This window comes from Pantherophis guttatus, chromosome 1 (genome assembly GCF_059756535.1).
Source record: "Pantherophis guttatus breed Tessera chromosome 1, ASM5975653v1, whole genome shotgun sequence".
NCBI classification, from domain to species: domain Eukaryota; kingdom Metazoa; phylum Chordata; class Lepidosauria; order Squamata; family Colubridae; genus Pantherophis; species Pantherophis guttatus.
In genome coordinates, this window is record NC_142063.1 from 29,107,613 (window position 1) to 29,133,510 (window position 25,898).

General features: G+C 40.2%; 1 protein-coding gene across 4 annotated transcripts in view; it reads right to left on the reverse strand.

Moving 5' to 3' along the window:
* The window catches only part of GNG2 (G protein subunit gamma 2), a 54,301-nt gene that overhangs the window by 5,526 nt on the left and 22,877 nt on the right, over positions 1 to 25,898 (reverse strand). For 2 of the 4 annotated variants that reach the window (XM_034433391.3, XM_034433392.3), the window contains exon 2: positions 2,472 to 2,606. In XM_034433391.3, the coding sequence (XP_034289282.1) occupies positions 2,472 to 2,558 (87 nt within the window). In that variant the 5' untranslated portion in view covers positions 2,559 to 2,606. Of the gene's footprint in view, positions 1 to 2,471; positions 2,607 to 20,588; positions 20,727 to 24,879; positions 24,968 to 25,898 lie in introns of those variants that run through there. The other 2 variants (XM_034433393.3, XM_087895142.1) reach the window with 2 other exon arrangements.

Consider the following 25,898-nt stretch of genomic DNA (forward strand, 5'->3'; position numbering starts at 1 on the left):
GGCACATAGGCTGAGGATGGTTGATATCTTTCTTTATAGTGGCTGGGGATTCCAGAAGATGCAGTTACAATATAACAGGAGAGTATCAGTTCGGAAAGCCTGATCAATAATCTATTTCTAATCCTGTATCTGGAGCAAGAATCCACATCTAAGCAACTTCTCTGGGATATCATGCCTCTTCATCTCCTGTTTAGAACTTTAAAGGTCAAAGTACCATGTTGAATTGGGCCGCAAACCCAACAAGTACATGGTGTAGATTTCTTATAATTGATATAAGTAAAAGGCTTCCATCTGTATATATTTATTAATAGTGTGGTGTATGCAGTTGATACTAGTTGAATAGCCATACATTGAATTGCCAGAGCATCTGACACCATAGGTAGATGATTCCTGTCCAGAGATGGTACAAGAAAGAAATGTAGCCACTAAGATGACAGACATTGCTTGACCAAGGATTAACCCCTAAGCCAGGGGTCTCCCAACTCCTGGTCTGTGGACTGGCACCGGTTCGTGGCATGGCACAAACCAGGCCATGCAAACAAGTAAAGTCCCATTCGTAGGATGCAGGCAGTAAGAGAAACTATTCTGATCCCCGGAAAAACCTCTCTCCATGGAACTGGTTCAGGGTGCTCAAAAGGTTGGGGGCTGCTGCTCTAACCTATACCAAGGAGGGATCCCAAGACCTCTGACAGAAGGGCACATTATTAGCCCTCAGTTATACACATGATCTTTTAGGAGCAGTACAGTCCTACCTAGAACAGAACGTATCCCACATTTCTAGGCATGCAAACTATCCAATTACACATACAATACATTGAAAATGTATTGGTTCCTATTCAGGCTGAGTCCAGTGGTTAGTCTAGAATGGATTAATAGCCTGATATCTGCTAGATGTTTTGGGTTTCATTTACAACTGCCCTTTAAGCATAGTTGAAATGCTGGTAGGTATTCAATTGTCTATTCTTTATCTAATACCTATACTTTTGATACAGTTTATTTCCTAGCATCTTCCTGCAAATGGAGGCTCCACTTTTTTCAGATGGGTTAATCGGATGAGTTGCTCCACTGATTATGACAGGAAGTGTCAGCTGCTCCTGACACTGTGGGCTGACAGGAGTGACTGGTCCAAGGTCACCCAGCTGACTTTCATGCTTAAGGCAGGATTAGAATTCACAGTCACCTATTTCTAGCCTGGTGCCTTAGCTACTAGACCAAAGTGGCTTTCATTCATTTGACTCAGATGACAAGGATAGGTACAGCTGGGTGCCAACCACAGATTGATGATGCTTCACTTCAAATTCTCTGATGAGCTCATCCAGCAACTTCATACGGATATGAAAAGACATAAAGGTGAAACCTGCAGGACCTTATTTCACAAATGCCACAGCAACAAATAGAACTATCACCCCAAATGCTATCTTTGGGGATTCACCCCGTAGATAAATGGTGGAACCATCACATCTCTATGCCTTGCTTCCACAAGATGTGTGGCCAGCAGTATCAAAAGACCCTGCAAAATCAAAGCAAATCCCAGTCCGCTCTCTCAACTGAGACCATCTATGGAACATCCAAGATAATTTCAATTTTGAAATTGAGATCAAAAGAGTTTGGGATTACTTAATTTATCCCCAAGCACTCGCCGCTGACTCACCAATGTGCTTTCAACACTTCGTACAAATAAGTTTATTACTGCAATACATTTTTTTTCTCACATGAAAAGATCCTTTATAAACTTTCAGAGCGCTTTTTTTCAATACAGATAGTTCTCGACCTATGACCACAATTGGGAGCAGAATTCCATTGCTAAGCGATGCAGTCATAAAGTGAATCGTGTGGTTGTTAGATGAATCTGACTTCCATCCTTGGGTTGGAAACTCCCTGGAAAGATCACAAATGACCAGGGACACTGCAACCGTTGTAAACATTTACTAATTGCCAAGGGCCCAAAATTTAATAATGTGACTGCAGAGACTTGCAACAGTTGTGTGAGGACTGGTTGTAAGTCACTTTTTGTCATAACTTTGAGTGGTCGTTAAGCAAATGCTTGTAAGTGGAGGACTACTTGTAGCTAAGAAAATAAAGGGAGTCAGTGGTGGAATTCAAAATATTTTACTACCGGATCTGTGGGCGTGGCTTGGTGAGCGTGGCAGGGGAAGGATACTGTAAAATCTCCATTCCCTCCCCATTCCAGAGGAAGAATACTGCAAAATCAGCTGGGACTTGGGAGGCCGAGAATAGATGGGGGTGGGGCCAGTCAGAGCTGGTATTTACTGGTTCTCCGAACTACTCAAAATTTCCGCTACCAGTTCTCCAGAACTAGTCATAACCTGCTGAATACCACCTCTGAAGGGAGTGCTGTCTGGAGAAGATAGTAAGTGGGTACCAATACATCTGAAGGGCGTCAGTTTGTACAAGACCTCTTTAGAATAATCTCACCCCAAAGTTACATTAGAGTGCTAAATGGTTTTTACCTTTATTCTGTCGATATTTGCCTCCATTTTGAGCTGTTCCACCAGCTTCCTTGCTTGTGCTATGCTGGTGGTGTTGTTGCTGGCCATCAGAGCCTTTCTGGTGTGGAGATGTTGCTTCCTACCTCTTCAAATGCACTGCCAAATAAGAGAAAATAAATTAAGTTGATCCATCAGGGGACTAATAAACTGCCAGATTTGCAAACCTAGTTGCATGGATAGGGAATCTAATAAAGGAATGATGCATAATAATCTTTCGAAAGCTATACTTTCGCTGGCAATGAGATCTCCACCCATTTTCTCTGTGTTTGATTTTTTCCACCCCAAGGTATCTTAGTCATTTTAGAAGATTGTGATGGTTTTTGTAAGGACTGATTGAGAAACCTTTTATGGAAGAGTAAATGTATTTGAGCAGAACTGGGAGATTCATGCACATTCCCCATCCATTAAAACCAATTTCTCCCCCCCCCTCAAAGTTTTAGAGTTGACAGAAGAGGCAACAAGGATGGAATTCTGTTGTTCCTTATAGAAGTTAAGCTTCAGATAGAGGTTTGGGAAAAGCTAGTGTACTTCATTGAGCAGAAGTACAAATGTTCGTACTTTTACAGCTTTATGGCAAGAACAAGCAATCTTGAGGCTACACAAGAGCAAAATCGAATTAAAAGATGGAGGAAGGAGATCATTGAGCAAGGAATAACATTAAAGGAGGATATGGCTGAAGGATCTGACCTCCCTTATACTACTTGGAGGACCCCAGTGGTGGAATTCAATTTTTTTTACTACCGGTTCTGTGGGTGTGGCTTGGTGGACATGGTGTGGCTTGATGGGCGTGGCAGGGGAAGAATACTGCAAAATCCCCATTCCCTCCCCACTCCTGGAGGAAGGATATTGCAAAATCTTCATTCCCACCCCACCCTGGGGCCGGCCAGAGGTGGCATTTGCCGGTTCTCCAAACTACTCAAAATTTCCGCTACCGGTTCTCCAAAACCTGTCAGAACCTGCTGAATAGCACCCTGGAGGACCCTGAATAAATTGAGAGTTAGAGTGCCTAAATGTAAAATTAATATGCTCAAGCGGAGGTTCATATGCTATTTGAATGTGGAAAGACACAGAGCCCGGCTCATCTGCTGGTATGTTGGCTACTAAAATGTACCAATAATGGCTTATTTTTGGCCAATGACAAAGCCAAGAAGTTGGCTTCATTTTGGCAGTTTAAAATTTGATCTAGAACAGGGACGTCAAACTGGCAGCCCACAGGCTGGATGTGTCACGTGTAGGCCACGCCCATCCCAGCTTCGTGAAGGGAAAAAACATCACAATACTGTTGTGGCCCCGCCCTCTGAGCCTATCCCATCAGAGGAAGAAAGCTCTGAGCATGAGGAAGAGGAGTCAGCCAGACCTCCCTCTCCAGGCCCCTCCCCTCTGGCACTGTCTCAGGAGCCGGCCGAGGGAGAGGAGATTAGCCGGGAGACAGGTGTCTCGGATGAGAGTGAAGGAGAGACGTCATTCCTGGATGCACGCCTCCAAAGGCGTGATAAACGATTGCAGCAGCTCAGGAGGCGTGCTAGGGATTAGAACTGAGTCACTGGACCACACCCCAGAGATTATATAATAGAGGGTGGTGGCCAGTGATCCCTGTGACGAACAAAAATAAACCTTGGATAGTCACTAAAGCATCGTCCGAAACTGCTGAGAGGAATATTATTTCTGTTGGACTCTTGTACGCTGAGTATATTATCTTTCTGTTTCTGTGGAAATAAAAGCACTTGGCAGACAGTGTGTATATCGCTGCCAAGTTGGAGATAAAGACCTGGGTGTGTGCCAAGTGCTTCCTTAACCCTCGGCTGGCTGTGTTTGTGTGTGTGTGTGGATGGGGACAGATCAAATACATCATGTGACAGCAATGTGACATGGCAAATTTTGACACCCATGATCTAGAAGAAGAAGAAGCACCCATGGTGTTCCAGATGTTAGCGATTTCCGGCAGGCCCTGCCAATGTGATCAACACTAAAACACATCTGGACAGCTGCAAATTCTGTTCATCCAGTAAAAGCCTTCATGAGAGATCACAGACTTTTCTGTCTTTTGGTACCTTTTAAATTTAAGTTAATATATTGTTCCAGCTTATGGATAGGTAATGTAGTTATCAGCTATGCAATAAAACAGCAAACACTTTAGTGAACTAAATGTAAAATTATATAAAGTCAGGTTAATAACCATATAAATGATTGCAAGAGTAAAAGCATTATTTTCCTCAGTAAGAGTTTTATGAGGGTCAACTGTGACTTAAGCAAAACCTGCCATGGTACACAGGATAGCCATGTTCCGTGTTTTCCATAACAACTTAATTTTATGGGGTTTCGGCCAGAATACTTTTCTTCTGTATTCAGTACAGAACATGCAGCAGATAATATGGGCAATAAAACAGATAATGAGGGATGTTCTCTCAACTGCCATCCAGACAGGGACTGTGCATTTGGAAGTGTGAGATTTTAAAGAACTGGCTGTCACTTAGACGTTTGTTGTACCTGTAATCTTGTTAGTGCTAACGAGAGGCAAGGGACAATAATGCATTTCAAATATTGCTCGCATTCAAACTCAGTTTTTATAACGGAACAGCAAGCAGGACTTTGCTGTTGGCAATTGAACTCAAATCTACTTGGACAATAATATCAAATATCCTGCTTTTAAGTATCTGTGAAGGGGTCAAGATGTTCCTAGATGAAAAACAGCTGGGGAATCTCCACTGGTATAAATGAGGCTCCTCAGCGTCCTGAACCAATGTAGATTATTCATTGGAACCTTCGCCATAGATACTGTAGTGTGCTTTATTTCATTTGGCTAAGAATTGCGTGTTACTGTGAAAAAGCACCTTCCCTGGTTTAGTATTTGTGCAAACTGTGACAACTAGGCGTTCATTTTTTTCTTCTGTTTAATTGTGTCCAGTTCTTGGACACTGCATGGACAATTCCCTGCCATTTTCAATCAATCAATCAATCAATCAATCCATCCATCCATCCATCCATCAGAATAGAGCTGGAAGGGATCTTGGAAGTCTTCTAGTCCAACCTCCTGCTCAAGCAGGAGACCCATACCATTCCAAACTCTTAAAAACCTCCAGTGATGAAGCACCCACAACTTCTGGAGGCAAGCTGTTCCACTGGTTAATTGACCTTGCTGTTAGGAAGTTTCTCCTTAGTTCCAGGTTGTTTCTCTCATTGATTAGTTTCCATCCATTTTCTTGGTAGAAATGGATTGTCACTGCCTTCTTCCTAGGGCTGGCTCAGCGTCTTTGGGCCCAAGGCAGGACTAGAATTCACAGTCTCCCAGTTTCTGGCCTGATGCCTTAACCACTACACCAAACTGACTGTCATTGCCTTCATTACCGTTATTAGTTTACCTTCATTAGTAAACTAATAATTATAATTACCTTATATTAATCATATAATTATAATTGCCTTCACTTGTAAGCTATACTTAAGCAAACTTTGACTCTGCCCATTGTATGAGCCCAATCTAACTGCTGCATAATGAGCAATGCTTCAGCTTTGAATAATGAATTTCTGAGACCTTTCCAGTCATCTGAAACCTTCAGCAGAAGCTATTTTCCTGTGTCTAAATTAATTATTGAATTAACTCTTTCTTGGGTTCATACATCAATTAAACGGCTGGATTTGCACAAAGATACTTTACCCCACATACACCAAAACCGAACCAATACTAATACTGTGCAAGTATATACATTAGGCCTTGATTAAACCTGGTTAAAAAAATATTTCAAATACAAAATGGAAGGCACTGGTTCAGTTTCAACACATGTGAAAGCACTGCTAGGCACATCTTCAGAAGGAGAACAAATGCAGATAAAATAGGACTGTTTTTTTTCCAGAATTGCAGGCTTTATATGCACAAACATATGTATAAATTGACATTCACAAAACATAGGCTGTTAAGCAGACAACATTGTGGACCAGGACATTTGCAGGGACAATAATCCCCAAAACTCTTCTTCCATGTTCCCAAACTTACCTATTTACTGGATTTCCAGGGACATATCCTCATTATAATACCTGTTGCCATTCCACTCAATTTACAAAAAAGCTCTTCAAACTTTGATCTATTTGTAACACTCTATTCATCACCAACTTCACACTGCTGACAAGTACAAGCATTTAAGACCTAATCCCTTGCAGCCCCTTTACTTCTTCAGATGGAAGCACAATAGATACAGCTTCACTTTGTTCATCGACTGTGGAGCTGTTTGAATGTAACAATCCTTTCAGGTTCTTCTTTATTTAAACTCTACATATTTTTATCTTTTCAGTCTATCACGGGTGTCAAACTCGTGACGTCATGTTACCGTCACATGACATTTCATAACTCTTTTTTCCTTTGCGGAGCTGGGGTGGGCGTGGCCTGTGCATGACGCATCCGGCCTGCGGGCCGCTATATAGTTCCAAAACTCTGCTTTTTCTTAAGTAACTCCATGTAAGTTATTGGGTCATCCTCATTTTTTAAATTCGTAACAGCAAAATATCCTGAAATGTCATCCATAAGCTTTCTTGAAAGCGCAAGCACACTTATTTGAACTTTGGTTTTTTTTGCTTTGGAAGTTTGTGGTTAATTACAGCTGAATTGCTACCTCCTTCCCAGGGGGGAAATGCTCTGAAGTCTGCTACCTGTTCACTTCATTACCGGTTCACTTCACGCATGCATGCGCATTGCATACCAAACTCGCGCTTCGCGCGCAGGCGCACCACAGGCACTACCGCACAGCGCTGATAAAGGAGGATCTAGAAGCCTTTTCTGAGTCTTCAAAGGTAGGTAAAACAGCGAGGGGGGAGGAACAGGTGTGCCGCGCGATTTAGATTCTCTAGAAAGCAGGATTTCCTGCTTTCTAGCGAATATAAATCGCGCGGCACAGCTGATCGTAGGAAATACCGGTTTGCTTGAACCAATAGCATTTTTTTTACTACCAATTTGCCCAAACCGATAGCATTTATTACTATTGGTTCGGGCGAACCGGTCCAAACCGGTAGCATTTTACCCCTGCTCCTTCCCTATACTTTCATTTGACACATTCACTCATAGTTAACTGAGCCATGGTTTACTCAATTATCCAAATTTTCTATTTGCACGACACATTAAACAAACTAACCACAGTTTATAGCTCAATGAATTGTGTGAGCTAAACAGTGTGGTCTGAAGAACTTGAAAACTTGCATATAATTTTGGGTTGTCGTATAACAGAGTTGTTCTCCAATCTGATGCCTTCAGACATGTCACTTTAAGTGATCCATGATTGTCCCTACAGCTTCAGAAAGTTTTATCTTCTGGAAAATGAGAATTTTTTCCTTTCATTTGGGAACTTTATGTTCTCTCTCCCTCATTCTATAACACACCTCTAGGCTAGATATCTCATTACACTGTAATCTCCCAATGCAATTTTCTTTTTCAAAATACTTAGCAATTGAGAATGCAGTTTCCTCTCACCACAGACAAAGAAGGACGTTTCTTTCTCCCTCCCCAATTTTCATCATGCTTCCAGTTCAACATGGAAACCATTCAAGCACTACGAACATGGATTAAAAACCAGTCCTCAGTATTGCACAAACAGACTGAGGGACTGATGGGAATTGCAGTCTGACCCATTTGAATGGTGCCACTTTGAGAAAGACTGTTCTTGTTTATTCGCATTTAGATTCCCATGATATACACCTGGAAAAAGATAGGAGGTGGGAAGGAAAAAATCTGCAAAGTAAGGCCAACTAATTTGGAACATTTCGTTTTAGAATGTGGACAAAGTAAAAGGACATTCTAAAAGTCTCTAAAAGTATAATAGTGATAGAGGAGATTTTCCGTATTTTCTCCTGCCGAGAGGTTCTTAATGAAATGGATCTCTAGTAAACTCTTCTTATATCAAATGGATCTTGTTCATGCAATGTATAAATTTGTTACAGAAATCTCTTTTTGTAATTTTTTTTCTGGTCAAAATGGCAGTGAGCATGCATGGCTTTTAGAGAAGTAAATCAGAAGAGTTAGCTGCACTGATGACAGCAGTGATGGCAGCTTGTTAGATAAGCCAGTTTACCCAATATGGCATCATCCATATGTGCCTCAATTGGGCCCAGTTCTGAGGGACACAATCCAATATTCCTGCAGGATGCCAGGTTGGGAAAAACTATACAACAGCTTTCAAGTGTGTTAAGCAAAATAAGTTGAATACTAAAGGATCCAATCTGGGTCAGTTTCTAGCACGAGTCTGAAAGCTCAGGTCCGCTGGTCCCGGTGACCGACCCAGATTGGATCATGCAACATTATCCCAGGACACATATATCTGCCTTCACCTCTGAATACTACCCAGAGGGATGATTTGAAGAAACTGCTGTTCCTTACTTGGAGGCATTGTCAGGGTAATGATGATTTAAAGCTGACCAGCCAATGTAAGGCTAATGCAACTCTAAGTCTGATGAAATGTAAGGCTGATGCAATGAGAATGAATCAGCATTGGTATAGCCTCTAAGACTCTGAAGGGGTCTACACGAGTCTTTTACCCCTTTAAGAGGTGTTTATAAATTTCAGCCAGGAGACGGCGTATTCTCTCTCCTTGTGTCCGGTATTCATTGCAGAGTCCTCTGTGTAGAGTTAAGAAGTTTGATTGCTTGTAAGATATTTTCCAACCACGTATATTTCTGTATATGTCTTGTATATAAACTACTGTTAAATGTCTAAATCTGTGTGCTGTGTTTTGCTCCTGGGTTGTCTCATAATAGTAGTCACGCTGCAAATGCTCTGACATCTTCCTTGCAAACAGACTCTTAGAGCTTCTCTCTAATCCGGGGGGAAAAAATCAGTTTTACCTCAGTTTTTCCTATCTGACCTCTTCCAAATTTGCTCTTATTTGATTTGATGAAAATTGTAGACCCACATCTCTTGAGGGTGATCAGGAAAGAGAAAAGCTGCCTTATCATATTTGAATTTTGTTCTAGGAGGGATCACTTGCACTCAAAACCAGAGCAAAATACTGCTCACTGGAACAATGTTATGGGATTCCTGTGACGTATCTACACAGAGACAAAGGGGCTAATTCCTAAGAAGTTACTGACAGTTCTATATTTCTTTGTTTTCCCCTGATTTATACTATGATCTTCTATGGTATAACATTTTGAAAACCAACACAATCCAGGAACAAGAGGAAGGCTAGTAAAAATGAGTGGTAATGTGCTTGTTTCCATGGAGACAGCATGCTGGCATAGGATGCTGCTCAACGGAGGGGAAGGAGAGGCAGAGCAGGGGGAAAGCCTTCTTAGCTAATAGGAATTTGCCCACAAAAACAGGATGTTGAATCAAGAGACATTTTGAAAGAAAGATATTTCTGATCCTGAAACTTGGGAGAAACCATGAATACCTGGATGGGAAGTGAAAGAAATGCCCTTATGGATATGCAACAAAAAGAAGAAAGTTCCATTTTTTAGAGCATTGTTCTCACAAATTAGAATATTATTCAAAATTCTGAGCAAGTGCAAATAAGGGTAAACTTTGAAGAGTTTACTGGGAGTCTGATGGCATATAAATGTAAGGAATAATAACACAGTGGGTTTCTTAGTGAGCTCTATTTTACAATTTGCATGATGGCAAATAAATACCCCTTTGAGTTGAACTTGATTTGCATATGTAGTTTTCTTGGCACCAATGTAGAAATGCATAATAAACTACATCTTGATTCCACTTTCCCTAACTCCCTATGTTAACTGACCCCTTTTGTTAAACATAATTTTCGTAGGCACCTGTGAACTCATGGGATGGAGTGAAATTACTCATATATTCTGCTTTATCAGAAGGAATAGAACTCACAAACAAGCTTCCCATAAAAAGAGTTTTCTCCATAGATTTCAACTGTTCTGTTTTGCGAGAAGGGTGATAAAAGTAAAAGATAATAAGCTCTGTGAGCACTAAGGACCCAAAGTTATTGTCTTCTGTGCAGTTAATAATTTAGAGTACATCAGATGCTATGACAGATATGGTGCATTTTCTTGACCATATGGCACATTTTCCAAACCCTCAAACGTTTCTTGCAAAAACATAGCAGCATGTATAATAACAATATATTCCGCTTCATAATGCTTTACAGCCCTCTCTAATGGTTTAGTCAGCATATTGCCCCCAACAATCTGGATCCTCATTTTACAGACCTCAGAAGGATGGAAGGCTGAGTCAACCTTGAGCCAGTCAGGATTGAACTGCTGGCAGTTGGCAGAGGTAGCCTGCAATACAGCATTCTAACCACTGCACCACCGCAGCTTTTATAATATCTGAACAAAATTGATGGATATTAATCTATTTACTAATGTTGTATATATTTTAACCCAACCATTAGGAAAGGTTTATAGGTTCAGTGCTATGGACTTTTCCTCAAATTAAACATTTTGTTTGCTGCTTTTTGCAGCACCTCAGAGACTGAAAAACATGCATTTCTGGAGAGGTTTCAATATAGGAAGGCTTTTCAAAAACCAGAAGGTCTCTTAACTGTTTAGCTGGCAAAATACAGTAAATGAAACAGAACTTTGCAACGGATGGAAGCAAGCTCCTAGCTAAACAAGGTCTGGCTAGCCAGCTAATTGATCACAAGCAAGACACTCCATATTGGAGCACCCAACAGATGCCTTTTATGCTATTTTCAGGCATTTGCAGATTTCTTCTTTGCATGTTGGCACGTAGCAAAGATTTTCCAGGCACAACAGTTCACAACAGCTTTGCAAAATTCAAAGGGAAAAACATCCCACTGAGACTGAGGGATTTGCAAATGAAAGAAGGATTTTCACTTAAAAAAATCACCAGTGGCTTCTGCAGAGGAAAGGATACACAGTTCCTCCATCAACCCTCTCTGACAAAGTGGGCTATAGAATATAGTAAAAGGCACAAGCCAGTTTACAATGATTAAGGCACCAGGCTAGAAGCCAGGAGCCTGTGAGTTCTAGACCTGCCTTAGGCATGAAAATCAGTTGGGTGATTTTGGGCCCGTGACTCTCTCTCAGCCCAACCCACCTCACAGTTGTTGTTGTGGGAAAAATAGGAGAAGAGAAGAGTATTATATATTTTCGCTGCTTTCAGTTAGTTACATAGTAATAAAAGTGGGATAAAAATCAAATAAAGTTCTTGCTGTTATTCAGGAGGCGTTCTCAAAAGCAGAAGAACTGAGGTGAGCTCCAGATGGCTTTGCTAAAGTAGATTATAGGGCACCAAACAGAGGCCCCAAGATTTGGGGCAAGGCAGGACATCCAGTGAACTAATTTCAGACATGTTCATGAAAACACAAGCATTTTCCAGTTGGCCAATGAAGTATTTTTGTGGGCTAGTAAGCAGGGAGGAAGAGGAAAGATTATGTGCAATATAGAAGAAGCATTGAGAAAGAAGTCAAGAAAAGAGGCAAAGCAGGAGGAGAGGAGAGAGGTAGATCTTGGGGGTAGAGGAGGGAGAGATGGTAGATATAGAGGTGGGGAGGAGAAAGTTATGGTGGTGAAGAGGCAAACAGGAGTAGAAGTAGTGCTCAAGTTATCTTGCCTGGAACAATGCCCCAGCTCTAACCAGATCCTGTTCCCATTTAACTACCACTTGTGCAGGAGTCTGCAACCTTAAACACTCAAAGAGCCATTTGGACCCGTTTCCCACAAAAAAGAAAACACCGGGAGCCACAAAACCCTTCCTGTGCCTGACTATTTCTTGAGCGGCCACAAAACTAGCATATGTAGTTGAATTAAATGTTCTCTTTTCTTCTGAAACTTTTCTTTTCTTGGATTTATCTATGGTTGGCCTACTAGGGGTTGAAAAGCTCAATAAATCATGTGCCGACGGGTGTCGCATATTGGCGGTTGTGACACATATTTTGAGTAATAGGGAGCCGCAGCAGAAGGGTGAAAGAGCCACATGCGGCTCCAGAGCTGCAGGTTGCTGAGCCCTGCACTTGTGGAATAACATTGGAAGACTGGGCCCACAGACCCTGCCTAGGGAAGTCAAGGTAAGAGACAATACAGCCCACAGCTGGATAGTAAATCAGGTAAGAAGCTCAGAAGAGACCCTCCCTAGTTCCTTGTGAAGGAAATTTGGAGGGGGGGGAGAACTGTGTTTTCAGACTTGCAAGATTCTGTTAATGTAGCTTTACAAATAAAGTAGAATTAACTCATCTGATCATGATTCTAATCCAGAGATTACCATACCTGGTAATCCAACATATACTTGCCTGAAACCCATCAATTCAATGGTATGTACATTGGGTTAAAATGCTGTCTCACACTTATAAAAAAGAGGAGTAGTTACCAAGGCCATGAACACAATTAGAGGCAAACTTGCAGCTCTTTAAATCCAAAAAGTGGAAGATCATGGGCAAATGTTGTGCTGTCATAAATTGTTTACATATTGGAGTTTCATTTAAAGGGGAGCAACTTGCTGGAATTCTTGTGTTGTTACCTTAATAATTACTACAAGTCAGATTTATCCTTGGTTTTATGGTTTCCAAAGCAGGAAAACTGACACAGTGTGCATTAACACACACTCAAAATATAACCTGTTTTGGGGGAAAAGACCTTAAAAAAAAAAGATATCAGGCCCTTCATGGGAAATCTTGCTAGTAAAATATAGCTCCAGTTGGCTTCAGGTTACTGTGTATTCAGACACACAGAAAACCATTTCCTGTATTATCAGATGTACAGGATATTAATGGTTATTTGATATATATTCCTGGATTCTCTACATATAAAGGCAACATCATTTGTGCCTGCATACAAGACATGTGCTTACTTTTTTTTTCAAGAATGAATTTTGGAACTTTTATGTTAAATTCATGCCAACAATCTGAGAACAATCTAATTAGATTTTAAAACAATTTTCCTTAAATATTTTTTTAATATGAAGATAAATACTACAAACTAAAATAAAGTAAGAAAAATAAAAATAAAAAAATCGAAGGGAATACTAAAAGTACAAGAAAGGAAAAAAGTAAATGAAAAAATAGGAAAGATAGAAAATATATAAAGAAATGGCTTCCGATCTTTCTTACAACAGTTACACATACAATTATAAATTTCCCTCTTATTCTATGGTTACAACTCTCTTCTTTCTATAATCTATCCTGCCTAATCACCAAAGGGTAATTAGATTCAAGCAAGTTATGTAAACTTATTTTTTTTTTAATTTCTGTCTTTGTTACACTATTTTTAATAAAAAAAAATTAAATTGATCCTATCCTGTTTCTGCTGTAATCCCAGTAGACAGTAGAAAATGATCTAAATAAAGGCATAAATATCTAAGTATTGTATCCTCCTTTTCCTGTTTTCCTGGCTGCTAATGTGAGCATGTTCTTGTCATAGTGAGAAATACAGACCTGCATTTCGACTACTTAGCCTGGTTCCCATAGTGACATCTAGAAAAATGACCAGAACATTGCTCCTGAACTCATGAGGAAAATATGAAACTTTCTAATTACAGAGGAGTAGCCACAAAGGATTAGGATGAAGGATTTTAAGAACGTTCTCCACTAATCCCAGCAATGGGAATATGAAGCTAGAGAGCAAAGAGAACTCTAAATAAATTTGGTCCTTCCTTATAATGATACTCGCCAGATGTGTTTTGTTATTGTTGTCGGATTTATATCCTGACTTTTCTGCAGGAGCTCAAAGGAGCTTATATTACGATCTTGTTTAAATGTGAAAAATATCCATTTAACTATGGCGGTTGTGATCAAACGTATTTTGCAGGTTTCAAGTTGGGGAATTTTGGAAGATGATAGATAGATAGATAGATAGATAGATAGATAGATAGATAGATAGATAGATAGATAGATAAGAGAGAGAGAGGGAGGGAGGGAGGGAGGGAGATAGAGATAGAGATAGAGGGAGGGAGGGAGAGAGAGAAAGAGGGAGAGAGAGGGGGAGAGATCAGTTATTCCTGACTATCACAGTGCGCTGAAGCCCACTGTAACTGGTCTGTTTCTCCATACAACTGCACCAGAGTCTTTCAATAAATTCTAGAGCAAGGCTGTCAAACTCATGGGCCAGATGCATCATGCGCTGGTCACACCCATGCCCAGTTTAGCTAATGGGAAAAAAGTCACAATACGTCATGTGATGATGTGACTTTGACACCTCTGTTTTAGAGCATGAAGACTGTGGTGCCATTCACTCATGACCCTGAATTAATGAATACTGGTTAAGAGCTAGTATTTCATAATGTGCAACAGATTTATTTTCCAAGTCAACCCACTTCAACATGCCAAGCCATTCAGGATTACCAAGGGTTGACCCAATGCGTTTTAAGAATGGCCCAAAGACATAAGAATAAGAGAGGATTGAGGCAGCTACACAATTGAATCTAAGAGCTTGGTCCCAATACTGTCTCTTGAATGCTTTCCTGAATAAGCTCCTAATCAACTTCTTCCAATATTAAGCAGCTCCTGGTTAGGTCTATAGCTTTAATATTCTCTTCCTTGGGCAAAGTTGCATCATTTCCTCCAGCTGCTGAGACTATCTTCAATCCTCTATTAATATTTTATTTTTAGAAACCAGCAAACAAAGGCAAACACACCTGGCCCAGAAGCCTGTGGGATTGGTTCCAGGATGACATCAGCCATGACAAAACAGTCTGAGTTAGTATCTCTCCTTTTAGCATGAAGCCTCCTTGACTGCTTAATTAGCAATCCATTCCACAGATGAATGAATTAATTAGCAATCGGCACCTGGAACCCATATTCACAAGAGCTTTGAATAGGGCAAAAAGGTCATGCATTCCCTTTTCACACATGCATAGCTAAGATTCTAGTTAGCTAAGTACAGACCAGGACCAATTTATTTTTTCATGTACCTAGAGTAGGTCTGATTATTTTTTTAGAAGGCAAAACTCCTGCTACAGAGAGGAGGGGGTCAAGCTATTTTCCAAAGCACTTGAAGGCCAGACAAGGCATAATGGATGAAAATTGACCAAGGAGAGATCCAACCTAGAAATAAGGAGAAACTTTCTGACAGTGAGAACAATCAACCAATGGAACAGCTTTGCCTTCGGAAGTTATGGGAGCTTTATCACTTGAGACTTTCAAGAGGAGATTGGACTGCCATTTGTCAGAAATAGTGTAGGGTCTCCTGCTTGACTAGATGACCTATAAGGTCCCTTCCAACTCTGTTAATCTGTTAAAAGAATCCATCTTTGCTTCTTTTTCTGGAGAGCCAATTTCCACATGGTTGCAAACAAACAACCAGATACCCCCCTACCTTTGATGAGTAAAATAAGAGACTAGGGAAAGCTACTCCTTCTGGTCTTAATAGTGTCTTCTATTAGTAGCTCCTTACACTATGTGAGTAGGAAAAAGTTGCACAACAATTCCAGTCTTAAGTTATTATAAACATGGCTTGTACTTTGATATATTACAAAGTGCTGAAATGTACTTATAAGGTAGCTCTCACATCCTATGTTTCTAACTTCCCTCCAGACTCTTGCAATTTCTATTGGTTTTTTTCTCACCAGTTTCATTCATTTGAAGCTGCAAAGGGGGAACATAATTTATCCTTCCTTCCTTTTCTTCCTTCCTTTGATTTATAAGGCTGCCTAATTCTCATGCAACTCAAGGTGAGGTAAAGATTTTTTTTAAAAATACAGTATAACCCAAAAGAACAGAAGTAATGAACCATCATCCAGAGAATATGAAATGTTAAAACCCATACTATATCCATGAGTTCGCAAATTCCTCTGACTCAGAGCCAAATTTTTATGGTTTACCTGAGGGACATTAGGGATGAGTCTATATGGACCTCACAGGAAATGCTGTTTGAAAATCAGGAACCATAACTGAGAAGGCATGCTTCTGGAGTCCCATAAAGTGACATTTCTTCATGGAGGGGAACCAAACCATGCCAACCCTATCTGATTTATTAGGACAGTCAGATACAATTGAAAAAAAGATGTTCCTGCAAATAATCATACTGATAATGCAGTAGTATGAAGGAATATGTGAAGCAGTATGTGATAGAAATCTTCTCAAGAGAGCATCTATTTGGCTTATTTATTTAAATTTATTGGTCACCCAACTCCAGTGAAGTCTGGGCAGTGTACAAAACTTAAAAAAAAACACAACAACATAAGAACAGCAGGAAACGTTAAATGAACGTTCAACAGATGCTCTATTAAGAAAACCAACAAAACCAAACAAAGCAGGGACCATTAAACAGTGACAAACATCAACCCCAGGACTGGGATCAAAACCAGGTTCAAAGCTTTCTGAAACCCATCATTATGTCTGAGGGATGCTGTTCCAGAGTCCACAACAGAAAAGGAATGTTTCTTCAGGCCCACAAGATAGCAATATTTAATGGAGGGGATATGGAGCCCACCCACTTTGCTGGAACATACTAAGCGGGCAGAAATGATTGGAGATAAGCTGTCTCTTAGGTATTCAGGCCCTCTGCTTGCTTAACTTTATTGGAGTCATTAACCAGCACATCTGGTTCTTTGCATAATGACCTAATCTACAACACTTGGTTTTTGGCTGTCACAAAAATACCAACTGCAAATCCCCAGCTCCCACTCATCCTTCCCTTGAGTTTCTGTGCGAATCTTTCCCCAACAGAAATTGCCTGAAGCAAGGTTGGATCGCTGATATAGAAAGAAGTTCTGGTTTATTTTTACTCACTTTCGGTAACTTTAACGGAAATAGGTTCTGAGTGAATTGATATTTTCCACACATGCAAGAGAAAGCATCAAGCACTGTCATCTTTCATGTAAACAAAATTCCTGTGATCAGTCAACCACAGGAGAATGTATGATTCCCCAGAAAGGTGATGGGCTTCCCTTGGATGTGTTCCAACAGATGTTGGTTATTCATCTGTCAGGGATGTTTGTATTCTTGCATGGAACATGTTGTATTTGACGGCCTGAATGACTTCTTTAGACTCCATGATGATGCTAAGATGCTGCGATGTGTATTGTATTACTCAGGCCACATACCCATGATATACAGCACTTCGGTGGCAGCAACAGCAACAAGGAAGTAATTCAAACACTCATTGTAATAGGACTTTCCAGTCAAGTTATAATGTTGGATTCATAAATCAATAAACAAGTCCTATATTAGGATCAGGTCGTAATCTCTTCTGAAATGCAGCAGTTCTCGGTATTTAGAACAGAGGTGCCACTTCCAGAAATCTTTATTGTAAACAGAGATGCTGATCAGAGGTGAACTGATTACCATATCGACCACTATCAGGCCTTGCTCAAGACTCTCAGGGCATCAGTGTCACAGGTCTCCATTTCCAGAGAAATAGCCAAATAACTTTGTTACTGCAATGCAATCTTAACCATTTTTTCTAAAGGCTAAAAAAAGCTATTGCTATTGTCTCACACAGAGAGACACAAAATTTATGGAATACAACTAACTTCATCCTTTAAGCACAGTATCACAATAGATGAGCGTAAGATAAATATTTATTGGTGGGAGTGGTAAAAGGAAAGATTAAAGGAAAACGAAAGGTATCAGGTGTTGACCGAGACTATTGCCTAGAGATGTGGCCATTCACAAAGCAGGACTTGGATGCCACAAATATTCTTGCATTGGTAAATGATTAATACAAGGTGGGACATAAAAGTAAGAAATGACAAAAAAAAAAAATTCTTAAGATGTTCCACCCCCGTTATTTCACAAGGAAATTAATTTGTTTGCTTAGGATAGTAATCCTAAGGTCAATGATGGCAAAGGGAAGCTTGAAAATACAGATAGTCCTCGATTTACCACCATAACTGAGGCTAGCAATTACAGTTATAAATCATGATGGTCATAAAATGAGTCATTGTGTGAGCAATCTGATTTTATGACCTTTTTTTGTGGCAATTATTAAGCAAACCCATTGTTCACTATCAGTATTTTTTGCCCGAGAAGTAAATGGCAATTTCTGTCAAAAATGTCATAAATCACAGTCATGTGTCTGTGGGCTGTAAATGCGGGCTGGTTGCAAGTACACAAATTGTGGTCATGTAACTCCAGTGGGGGTGGGAGGGTTAGGGTGGTAGCAGTCAGAATTTTGGAACCAGAATCCTAAGTAGCTTTGGGGCGGGGAGGTTTGTGTGTCCATCATAATTTCAAATGGTTGCTATCTGACTGTCATCGGTCAAAGATTACCTGTGACACAACCACAAATTTATGTATTTGTCTGCAATATTAGGTTATTCAGTATTGTGAACAGGGAGATCTCTCATAGCAGCCATCCTTTGAGAATTACAAATATGTCCTCGGCCCAAAATGTTGCTGATCTTGAAAATAAGGCAATAATCAATACAATTCTAATCATAACGTCTTTAGTGTTTTTAGTATTTTTAATTGTAATATGTTTATAAAAAAGCACAACAAAGAATGTTCTTTCTGCGCCAACTCAGAAAGCTTAAACTGCCCAAGGAGCTCCTGATACAGTTCTACAGAGGAATTATTGAGTCTGTCATCTGCACCTCTATAACTGTCTGGTTTGGCTCTGCAAACCAACAAGACAGACACAGACTTCAGAGGATAATTAGAACTGCAGAAAAAACAATGGCTACCAACCTGCCTTCCATTGAGGACCTGTATACTGCACGAGTCAAAAAGAGGGCTGTGTAAATATTTACAGACCCCTCATATCCTGGACATAAACTGTTTTAACTCCTACCCTCAAAATGATGCTATAGAGCACTGCACACCAGAACAACTAGACACAAGAAGTTTTTTTCCTGAATGCCATTATTCTGCTAAACAAATAATTTCCTCAACACTGTCAAACTATTTACTAAGTCTGCACTACTATTAATCTTCTCATCGTTCCCACCACCCATCTCCTTCCACTTATGACTGTATGACTGTAATTTTGTTGCTTGTATCCTTATGATTTATATTGATATTGTTTCCTGATTGCTAATTTGTACCCTATGACTATCATTAAGTGTTGAACCTTATGATTCTTGATGAACATATCTTTTCTTTTATGTACACTGAGAGCATATGCACCAAGACAAATTCCTTGTGTGTCCAATCACACTTGGCCAATAAAAAATTCTATTCTATTCTATTCTATTTTTTGAATTGTAAGTTGCCCAGAGTCATTAACTGGGGTGGATTTAGAAATCTAAAATAAATGAACAAATTCCAAAATCAGTGGATGGCCAAAATGAGTTCCCAACAGCAAAGATTTTCAGATATTGTGCTCCACAGAGATGCCTATTTCAAGGTCTGAATCTCTTACATTCTGTGCTGTCCTGGTTCAAAGGCTGAATGGAAAAGTGGAAAGAACTATGTGGTACCCAGCTAAGGTGGCAACTTTCTCCTGGGAGGCCTGCCAAGGTCTTACTCTTTATGTCTTCAGAATGGGTCTAAATCAGACCTGGACATTTTACAGCCACATTCAGCCTTTTGGCTGTCCCTGTTGGTCCCGCATGGATTACTTTTATTTTGAGCGCAACTTTTTCCCCAATTTATATGTGTGCATGCTTATGCGCCTTCATAGTTCTATTTACCATATTCAGTCCTCCACAACAATCTCATGTAGCCCCTTGGAAAAGTTAATTGCCCACCCCTGGTCTAAATTCTATTCCACATTTTCCAATGGATTTTTAAAGAATGCCAATTTCTTGAGATTTCCATTCTTCTGGGCTTATTTAATTTGTTTGTAGCATTTTGGCACTGTGCTTTCTTGTAATTCATGTTTTTGTTTTTTATTTTTATTTTATAAGCAACCTTTTTTATCAGCAAATATGCCCCTTTTGATATTTAAGTAGGTTTCTTAAATATGCTCCTTTTTCTAATTCTATGCAAGGAGTGACCCATATAATGTCAATTAAATGGAATTAAATTGAATTACATTATACATTTGTACCCTTCGGCTCTTTTACTTTAAACACTTAGTTCATTTTCTTTAAAAGAAGCAAGCCATATCCAGGTCACCATCTCCCCACCTGGCCCCTTTCATGACTTAGTTAAAAGTCAAGTTTTTTCATTAGGCAAAGTCAGGGAAAGTGTCCGTGTGTGTTGAAAAATCAAAATGGTGGCCAGTTTTGAAAATCCCACAATAGAGGAATGGATCATAAGAGTGGTGTGGTGACCTAGAGGTGAAGATGCTCACCTCCCACTAGGAAGGTTGAAAGTTGAATCCTAGGCAGCGACAAATGTTTCTCTATCAGGGCGCAACGACAAAATATATGCTGTGAACTCCACATAGACATTAGGAAGGGCATCCGGTCTGTAAACGCTCAGCTCCATTCAGTCACTCTGACTCCACCCTGAATAAAGGGATTACAGGGTTGTAAAAAAAAAAAAGAAAAGAAAAGAGGAATGGATCGTAAAATATCAGAATTGGTGGACATGGTGGAAAGAAAACTGACCTGTTTGGTTAGACAGAGGGAAAAAGTGCTTTTGAAAATTGGAAACATTTTATGGACTTTTTGCTAAAGGAAGAAAAAAAATGAAATGATGTTGTACAGATTTAATTATTATAAAAGATGAAAATTAAATAAAGGGCTAAAGGAATTGCTGGAATAGTTAGGAGGGTAGGGAGATGATGGGTTTTTAAAATATCTGTTTTAAAAGTAGGTTGGAAGTCATTATATTTCATAACTATAGTTTTCTTCTTTCCTTCTTTTCTTTTTCTTTAGATTTGACTTTTACTGTATAAATATCCTTAATAAATATAAATTTTAAAAAATCAAGAGGGTCGCTGTAATCAAAGCTGCATCAGTTTTAAATAGGAATCACTTAAAAGCAGAGGTGAAATTTACTTACCTTCCCTACCGGTTTGCCAATGTGCACTTTGTGTGCGCTCGCTCTGCTTGCATGCACTATCGTCTATGCATGTGCAAAGCCTTCTGCAGATGCACAGAGGCTTAAAATGTCACAAAAAGCAACGTCATGACATCCGCGCGGGTGGGCGGAGCCTCTATCGGTTTGCCCAAGCTGGATAGAACCGGCTGGATTTCACCCCTGCTTAAAAGCTTAAAGAGTTATGCAAAATCAAAAAGCGAAAATTATGGAGGGACAAATGTTGTTGTGTGTCATGACATCATGATGTGATAACTTGAATTAGACTTTGTGATACAAATCCTAAATTGTAAATTCAACTTGGCACCCCCTTGTATGTTGAGATTGCACATTCCAAATTTCCCAATCAGTGTAGCAGACTGGGAATTGCACAAATAGAGGATACCAGATTGGGACAATGGAAGGAAAGAAAAATCATACAATTACAGGTAGTCCTCGAATTATAAACATTTGTTTTGGGACCATTTAAAGTTACAACAGTACTGGAAAAAAAGTGACGTGACTGGGCCTGACACGATTGTCGCAGCATTCCCACAGTCACATGATCAAACTTTTAGCTATACAATTTGGGATGAACATTCTTTGAATGGTGTGGGAGTAGGAATGGATTTCCAGAGGAAAAAATTGCAAACTACAGAAACCAGGAGCACTACTCAGGTGACCCTGAGGACACAGATAAACCTCCAAGTGCTTCAATGACCCTCTAAAAGGATGCAAATGACCAGCTGTCTTCAAGGAATATAAATCCTTCCATTCCCCACTATCCTGTCAGAGCTGAAGAAGCTTCTTGGATGAGAAGCGAAATGTCTTCAAAAGAAAAAACAAGAAGGTCCAGTTGCCTCCTGAAAAAGCATCTTTGGGACAACCATGACCTGGATGACTGAGAATCTCTACAGATTCACATGATCAAAATTCATTTGTTTGACCACCGGCATGATCTTAGTTGCAACAGCTGGGCGTCATTCCCAGCCAGCTTCTGACAAGTCAGGAAAGTCAATGGGGGAAGCTGGATTCACTTAACGACTGCATGAATCGCTTATAACTGCAGTGTTTTACTTAACAACCATGGCAAAAAAGGTCATAAAATCTGCAGTAACTCATTTAACAATCACTTTGCTTAGCAACAGAAATTCTGGTCCCAATTCTGGTCCTAAATTGAGGGTTATCTGCATTGTCCTCACATGGCTTATTACTTGAAAATCAACAGTTACTATCGGGATCATCCTCCTGAATATTCATATCATTCCTTCTGTTCTGCAGCCACAAGGCATTTTGTATTATTATATATTCTGGCAAAAAATCAGGCCATGCACCTGGAAGCAACTCATGCAGAGAGCTCATGGAAGTGACAATAAAGATTCTATTCTATTCTATTCTATTCTATTCTATTCTATTCTATTCTATTCTATTCTATTCTATTCTATTCTATCCCTATCCCTATCCCTATCCCTATCTCTATCCCTATCCCATTCCTCTGCCCTGCCCTGCCCTGCCCTGCCCTGCCCTGCCCTGCCCTGCCCTGCCCTATTCTGTGGCATCTCGGGGTATAACTTTTTCCCATGTTTATGAACTTAAGCACCACTGTGCCTTAACCAGCCTTACCCAATCTGTTTCCATCTCACTAGCCAGAAACTAAACTGTGGCTATTCCAAAGCAGAAGCTGCGGCCATCTCCAAATATTCAAGATCGGACTTATGGGCTTTAAGGAATACCCCCCATTCCTGGAAGTGGCCCACTGGCCTGGCTAAGAAATACCTCAAAGTCGGGTCCTGGGATCCCGAGAGGTGGCACAAAGGCATTGGGGAATTTTAAATTTTGTATTGGTATGTGTTTTAATTCTAGCTGTGCACCGCCCTGAGTCCACTGGGAGAAGGGCGGTATACAAATTGAATAAAATAAATAAATAATAAATAAATGTGTATGATTTAGTAAGTGCATCAGGCTTAATTAAACATTGCTGAGAGCAGTGGTGGGTTTCAAATTTTTTTACTACCGGCGTGGCTTGGTGGGCGTGGCAGGGGAAGGTTACTGCAAAATCCCCATTTCCTCCCAATCAGCTGGGATTTGGGAGGCAGAGAATAGATAGGGCGGGGCCAATCAGAATTTTTACTACCGGTTCGCCGAACTACTCAAAATTTCCACTACCGGTTCTCCAGAACTGTTCAGAATCTGCTGAAACCCACCTCTGGCTGAGAGTCTTCAGTGGACTTTATCCCTGCATGATGAGACTGTTTAAACTGCTCATGCCCCCACAGAAGCAGACATGTGACATTTTGGCAGAGCTGTGGAGCTGAAGCATCTTTTGTATACTTAAATTCAGCTTTTTTAAACAAGGAAATCCACCGAAATTCACAGCATTCACAGCTTCTTGTGAGAGAGCCTGTTGGTACACTCTTAGAATCTTCTGAGAACTCATTTGCTTGTACAATATATAGTAACTAGAAAAACAGTTGCTGTGTTTCAAAGCGATACTGCTAAACCTGGAGAAAATATTACCTTTCTGGTTGTGGGTAGTTAAGCAAAACAGGAGGTTTTTTTTATAGGTGGAAAGAAACAGAGGTTGAGTAATTTGTGTATGAGAAATAAGCTGCAAAGCACTGAATTTGTCATAAATCTTTATGGTCACGTCCACATAGTTTATAAAAATTTAGTGTATAGTCTGGTCCGTGTGTATGTGTGTGTGTAAGAGAGACAGAGACAGAGAGAATATTTTTGAAAAGCTGCCCTACCTCATCACTTGGAAGTAATCTTTATTCTCTAAAAGCAATTCTAGCTCCATTTTATTACAAAAACCTAAGTATAACTTAGACCAGGTATGTCCAACCTGTGGCCCACAAGCTGCATGGGGCCCTGGATATCTATTAATGAGACCCCACAACATCATAAACTTTTAACATTACTATGTGATTTTATATTACAAAACTATATTGTATATTTGATATGCGGTCCAAGACTATTCCTTTTCACTCAATGTGGCCCAGGCAAGCCAAAAAGTTGGACACCCAAGATCTAGATTATTGCAGATAAAGCCTAGCTTTTGATTTTGCAGTAGGAAACCTAAACCGAATCTAAATCAGAGGCTGAGCCTTTCCCTCTTGCACACCACTCTGTTCTAATGCCATTGAATTTTTTTCCCTATTTATTGCAGTAAAGACTGTGGTAAATGAATAACCAGTAAGAGACCATTTAGCACATGGTTCATGATGGAGCCACACACAGGGCTAAGAAGCGTAGTAGCTATTTATTCTGACAACTGGTGATTGTCTTGATATTGCCGCTGACGGCCTCTTTACTGCCCCTCCAGCAAAATGTAGTTACTTTTTTACTTAAGGCACCAAATGAACACGGACATTATCTCTTGCTGCTCACCAATGGGTGCATAGATGGGAAATGGTGTGAAGGTTTGCCGCGGGGGATGGTGTCCCTTTCCCCAATGTCTTTACTAAGAAAAGACAATTTCTGGACTACATACCAGTGGTGGGATTCTACCGGTTCAGACTGTTTCGGGCAAATAATTAGCTCCGACTTTTAGCCGTGAACGAACTGGTTCACTCCAATTTTGAAGTGGGCCCGCCCACCCGCCCCTGCATTATACTCACCTATATTTCCATTTCCGAAGCCCAGCTGATCGGCGCAGCAGATTGGGTTGCCACGCCTCAGCTGTTTTCCTTGGCAGCAATGCATAAGATGAGTTTTCTCCAAACTGCACACGTGTGCAAAGCGCGTGCTTAGCGAACCGGTTGTTAAACCAGTAAGATCCCACTCCTGCTACATACTAGCATTCTCAGGCAAAAACGGGGTTGAATACAGACACTTCTGGTGGTGTTAAACCTGCACGGTACAAAAACGTCAGATATCCTTGGTTTTGCGTCCAGCTCTAGTGACACTTTGCTCTGAAAAGAGCACACAGACGTGAACTCCTTCTACTACACTTCACAGTCTTGGCATTTGCGTTTTTCGCCTCTCTGCTAGACACCTACGGAATCGTTCTGCTTGTTGCCCCGGCAACAGCATGCTTTAAAATATAGCAATTTCTATCTTTCTGTAACTGTGCCTGTTCACCACTTGTATCAAAACCCTCATTCCTGATCACAACCCAGTTTCATGAGTTTTCAGTGTTATCCACCCAGCCTGAGATTTTGCACATGGGAATTGAAACAGGCTGGGTTGGAATTCAAGGGCACCGTCCTTTTCAGAATCAGAGAATCAGGCTTGTAAGCTGCAAAGGATAATAATGTATTTTAAAAGTCTGTTGTATCACAAAGAAAAGGTGTTTACATGTTAGAAATAAGGGTTTTCTTCTGAATTTCTATGGGGGGGGGGGCGCAGTCAATTGTGAATGGAAGAAATAGGAGTTTGTCAAGAAAGTCAAGATGGAGTAAAAATCAATCAACTTTTTATCAGAAGGTAGATGGCATCTACAGAGAGAAAGAAGTCAAAAAAGGCAAGATGGTGGCCATAATCACCTAAACAACTTTCCATCAGGAAATAAACCGGATGTCCATGGAAGAATATCAAAAGACTGAGCAGCTCATGACCTTACACAATTAAAGCCCCAGCCCTTTTAATGTATGTTATGTTTCCAACGTATGAAAAAAGGGGTAAGGCGTCAATCACA